The sequence below is a fragment of the Schistosoma haematobium genome, chromosome 7 (assembly GCF_000699445.3).
Source record: "Schistosoma haematobium chromosome 7, whole genome shotgun sequence".
Taxonomy (NCBI): domain Eukaryota; kingdom Metazoa; phylum Platyhelminthes; class Trematoda; order Strigeidida; family Schistosomatidae; genus Schistosoma; species Schistosoma haematobium.
Window position 1 is genome coordinate 14860429 of NC_067202.1, and position 5584 is coordinate 14866012.

Genomic DNA, 5584 nt, shown 5'->3' on the forward strand with positions numbered 1-5584 from the left:
TGTTAATCCTTTTTATTAACTTACTTAACAGCGAATGTTATTCGGACAGTAACACTTCGTTTATTTCTTTGTATTATAATCACTATCTTGTCTGTATAAACATGTACGATTGATCACATTACAGACTGGAGCTTAAATGTCGATCATTTAACTATTGCTCAATGAATCATTCTCTTTCCCACGTATATATGTACTCGAATCCTATTAGCCTTTGCTTTGCCTAGCTGCGCCTTGATTCGATTTGACTATAAATTCGCCTATGTATTCGCTCTCTCTCTCTCACACACACATTAACCTATTTACTCCAATTCACTCGATATGCTTGTAACTTTGTTATCTGTGCTATATCCGCTAATAAACTGTAGTTGCCGCTCCTTATTACTTTCTGATTTCAAACACCATTGGGATTTATATAGTAACGGTTATCAAGGTGATTGATTAACGAAGCAAACCCACTACAAACTGTCTAACATAACCATTATGCAATGAGATCACTAACGGGGTAAAGAGAAGAAAACACATCTTTTAAAAACTATTTTTTTGTTATTATTTCCAATCAACAGTTATACCATATCCATATACTAAAAAGTATCCAAATTAATTGAATATTCATTTCAGATGATAATCGAATTGATTGATTGCATAGATCCTTTTTTGTACAACATGTAGTGATATTTAGCCATGGTGATACAGATTTATTCGATGGAGTACATATATCCTTTATACAACTCCTGGTTATAGCGTTTAAAACGCCATTTTTTAGTTTGACTATTTTCTACAGAAAACAATACAAGAAGTAATAATATTAATAATAATGTAATCAATTGGCAAAACAAGGGTCTCATTCCTACAATTGAAGAAAATATGAAACTCAAAACAACTGTCTGTCAATTAATATCAGAGTCACAATCTTCAATATAAATGTTAAGACAGTCAGTTCTACTGTATGGAGCTGAGACTTGGAGAACTACTTCAACCATCATCAACAAGGTACAAGTATTTATAAATAGTTGTCTACGCAAGATGCTCAACATTCATTGGCTGGATATCATCAGCAACAGCCTACTGTGGGAGAGAACAAACCAACTTCCAGCTGAAGATGAAATTAGGAAAGGACAATGGAAATAGATAGGACATACATTACGCAAATCATCAAACTGCATCATGAGACATGTGCTAACTTAGAATCCTGAATGGAATCAGAAAAGTGGAAGGCCAAAGATACACTTTGTCGAGAAATAGAAGCAGATATGATGAAAAGGATTACTAACAACTGGAACGAGCTGGAACGGATTGCCCATGACACAGTTGGATGGAGAGTGCTAGTGCTCCACAAGGAGTAATAGGAGTAAGTAAAAAGTAATCAATAAATGTGACGGTAAATGTGATCCCGTGGGGTGCGGGATCGTAGATGCGCACTGCTGAGGAGTCCCATACTAGGACGAAACGGCCGTCCAGTGCTTCCAGGTTTTCCATGGTGGTCTAGCTTCAACTGACTCATGATTTCAATCTGTGAAATTTCTAAAATCTCCACAAACCCCTTCTGATAATTTTATCATTATTAGAAGGGGGTTTGGTGAGGATTTTAGTAATTTTATAGTTGAGCTCATAAGTCAATTAAATCTAGACTACTATGGAAAAATCTGGAAGCACTGGACGGTCGTTTTACCCTAGTGTGGTACTCTTCAGAAGTACACATCCATAATCCAGCTCTCACGACTTGAACCCAGGACCTATCGATCTCGCGCGCGAACGCTTAACCTCTAGACCACTGAGCTATCTGGCATCCAACGGTGTTAATGTTAGATATACATGGTGGTTTAGCTTTAATTGACACATGAACTCAACTATAAAATTATTTGTTACTCTGAAGAATTTAAGGATCAGATTGATGAGTAAAACATTTGAATTCCAATTACTTTAATCAAGCAGAGGAATATAGGAACATTCCTAGTAAATGAGTAACATTTTGAAAACAAGATATCAGTGAACTGAATGATGATAATTTGACTTATACTACGTAACATATACTATGATTCTTGCAACAATCCGAATCTCTTAACATTAAACTGTATGACAGCTTGAATAAGTAGAAAATAAATCGGGATTTGTGGAGATTGTAGTTTTTCACAGATGAAATAACGAGTTGATCTAAGGTAGGCCACCAGTGAAACCCTGAAAGCACTGGAGGGTTGTTTTGTTCTAGTATGGGACTTCTTAACAGTGCACATTCATAGCCGTAACCAGAGGAGTCTAATCTGTGTCGAGTGGAGATAGTTATCCATCTCAGACAATGGATAAAGGGTTGCGCTTAGTCAAAGATCGATTGAAGTTACACATTAACACTATTGGATGCCAGTTCAGTGGTCTACAGATTAAGTGTAAGCGGGTGAAACTAAACGTCCTTGTTTCGAGTTCAGCATCCGAGATCGTGGGTGAGCACTTCTGAAAAGTTCCATACCAGGACGAAACGGCCACCCAGTGTTTTCAATAGTCGTCTAACTTAGGTTGACTTGTGATTCCAACTGTGAAAATAAATATATGTTTTATGAGAAATATATTTTTGTTAAACCTCACCTGGCAGGATTTACAGTCATTGCTAATTGTGAAATTAGCTTTAGCTGTGAAATTTGTACAATTTTGACAAACATAACATTTTAAAGCTCCCGAATTTCCTAAATTTGAAATGTTTAAAAAAAGCAATTTTATTTCAACATTATCAGTACTATATTCAGTAGTGTAATAGGAAAATTCAAATGTCCTTCATAGTTCACCTAATTTGAACAGTCATTGAAAACCAGAAAGCACTCATTAGACAACAATTTCATCTTAGTATGGGATATTTTAGCAATGTTCATTCATGACCTCCACGAAAGGGGATCAAAGTCAGAACCTTCAGCCTTGGTAATAAACTCATAAACTTTAGACTATTGAGTCAGCTCTCAATTGTTTACATCCCTAAATTGAATCGATTTATCAGATTTTATAACTATTTCCTAATGCCAGGTTGAAGCATATGAAATCCTTTATATGATTCAAATCATCTTCTTCATGACTCAATTGTTATGTCTCGACGAGAATTATGAATGGTAACTTTTGAGAACTATTAATGAACGAATACCATATATATATATATATATATATATATATATATATATATATATATATATATATATATATATATATATATATATTAATTAATTAATTAATTAACTATTCGTGTTCTTCTTATTACAAGCTTTATTTTGACCCATAGATTATTATTATAAGATTTACCGTTCTTGAGTTATGTCTAGTCTATTAATCACTACCTCCCATACTCACAGCCCCATTTGGCTAAATCTTGTACAAATGTTGTTTTCTGTTTTATGGTACGATGTGGTCTGTTTGGTTGGTGTATATAAACCCATTATGTTTGAAATATAAGGATTCATATCGTGGAGGCTGAGATTAATGTTTTGGATTCAACAGGCATGAGAGAAGGATCGATAAAAACTGTAGACTGCTCATACGGGTTTTATGCGTCATTGGTCCGATCGATAATTGACCGTTCTCTAATTGGCGGCGGCGTCGTCGTCACGTGATACACTGATAGGGGCACAAACCAACAAGATATAACATTAATACTGTCTTTAGTAAATTGAGATTATAATTGAATTATGAGTAATATTCATCACATCATAGTGCTTGAACTTCATGGTAAACTTAAAAAAATTATATTTAATGTTAGCTAGTTGCATCAAATTTTTACGTTTCCTTTTTTTCATTTAACCACAATGCAAACTTGAAACTATTCAGTTACAAATGAATGTCTTACCTTTAAAAGATATTGAATACAACAAGAGATAGATTTCTTCTTCAATATTAGTTTTACAGAATTGTACAACTAGATTAATCATTGAATAGAGACTAGTATCATGTTTATCTAGTCCTTGAATTCAATGTGATCATTAACCTAATTGATTTGATATCTTAAGCATTATATTGAGATCTAAAGTGGTGGAAGGTAATGGATAGAAAATGCAGTTTTATAAGAGGTCAATTACTGTCTTGGATAAGTCAGTGGTAACGTCACAGACTAAGAAGTTGGATGACGTCGGTTTGAGTTCGACAGAGAGCATCAATTTCCTCAAGATTATAAGTAAACTTTCATGACGAGTCCTAGGTTGCACGTAATGTAGGTTCAGCTTTTCCTACCGACTACCATAAATCACCTAGTATTTCAAAAGGACTATACTGACTGGGCATATCCATCATGCTATCTAACCGTAAGATTATACTTACAGTTAGATAATGAACTATTCTAGGCATAATTTAATCCAAAAAATATATAATCAAACAATTATATACCATCTGAACAGTTCTTTGATAGTTTGAATATATTTTATGTAAAGAAAAGAATCTGGAGAAACATCATCAAGAAGGTATAAGTATGTATAAATAAATGCGAGATACTCAGCATCCATTGGCTGGATATCATCAACAACAACCTTCTGTGGGAGAGGACAAACCAACTTCCAGCTGAAGAGGAAATTAAGAAAAACCATTGGAAATGAATAGGACATACATTACGGAAATCACCAAAATGCATCACGAGACAAATGCTAACTTAGAATCCTGAATAGAATCGGAAAAGTGGAAGGCCAAAGCACATACTTTGTCGAGAAATAGAAGCAGATATGATGAAAAGGATGACTAACAACTGGAAAGAACTGAAAAGGATTACCCATGACAGAGTTGGACAGAGAATGCTGATGGGCAGTCTATGCTCCTCAATGAGGAGTGACAGGCGTTAATTAAGTAAGTAAAGTAAAGAATCATCATCAGACTATCTTAATGATGATTAAATTCCATTGAATATTCAAATAAAGTACTTTACATCATTACAAACCAATACACAATCAGTATATTAAAATAACATTGAAATCCACTTACCTATATACATTGAACTTATCAATATAAAGATAAACAATATACTTATAACCATACAATTTTGTTTATTCAACATATTCCCTTATTGTAAAATAAACTTTGAACAAACAAACAACATGTTGAGTTCAATTATCAATATCTATTTATAAATATTGTGCTATATTTTGATTGGTCATTTAAAAACTATCCATTCATAGATAAAGTATCAATTCTCTTTGATGTGTTTAAACTAAGTTATGATTTATATGCAAAGATGGATAGTGGGTTGGCAGTGGAATCTTGGATATGCATTTTATCCAATTTGTAACTCGTCAGCTAGATATACCTGCATCTCAAACTTGTTGATGTTCACTCTGGGACTGGAATCTAATATCGTTCGCTTTAAACAACACCATTGCGTTATCTACGTAGCTACTGTGTTCTAATAGCCAATTACTTGTGTAATGGGGTGAAGTTTAAATTCACTAGGTATTGTTTTACTTGTATCTTCTCAATAGGACAAAACGTGCTTCCTGGATTTCACTGCTAGCCACTATCTATATTTGCTTACAATGCTTGTGAATTAAGGCTATATGGGTATATGTCAATAAGAGTCTGATCAATTGCAGTCCTAAACATCAATGGGGAGATTCAAACAAACAATTCCAAGTGA

General features: G+C 33.9%; 1 protein-coding gene across 2 annotated transcripts; it reads right to left on the minus strand.

Annotated features, from left to right (window-relative positions):
- Positions 1-521: 521 nt before the first annotated feature.
- MS3_00009675 (uncharacterized protein) lies at positions 522-5050 on the minus strand. 2 transcript variants are annotated; one of them, XM_051218077.1, is made up of 4 exons: positions 4568-5050; positions 3818-4521; positions 2578-2675; positions 522-775 (listed from the first exon to the last, which is right to left on the minus strand). In XM_051218077.1, exons 2-4 carry the CDS (start codon positions 3897-3899, stop codon positions 557-559), a joined length of 399 nt encoding a protein of 132 aa, XP_051064512.1. In that variant the 5' UTR covers positions 3900-4521; positions 4568-5050; the 3' UTR covers positions 522-556. The 2 variants fall into 2 exon arrangements, with proteins under 2 accessions (XP_051064512.1, XP_051064511.1); XM_051218076.1 differs by lacking the exon at positions 3818-4521 and having other exon boundaries at positions 4936-5050.
- Between the last annotated feature and the right edge of the window lie 534 nt (positions 5051-5584).

Coding starts and splice junctions, on each gene's coding strand:
- MS3_00009675 (XM_051218077.1), bottom strand. CDS start 3,899: ATGATTAATCTAGTTGTACAATTCTGTAAAACTAATATTGAAGAAGAA. Junction 2,676..3,817: donor GTATTCAATATCTTTTAAAG/GTAAGACATTCA, acceptor TTTCAAATTTAG/GAAATTCGGGAGCTTTAAAA. Junction 776..2,577: donor ATGACTGTAAATCCTGCCAG/GTGAGGTTTAAC, acceptor TGTTTTCTGTAG/AAAATAGTCAAACTAAAAAA.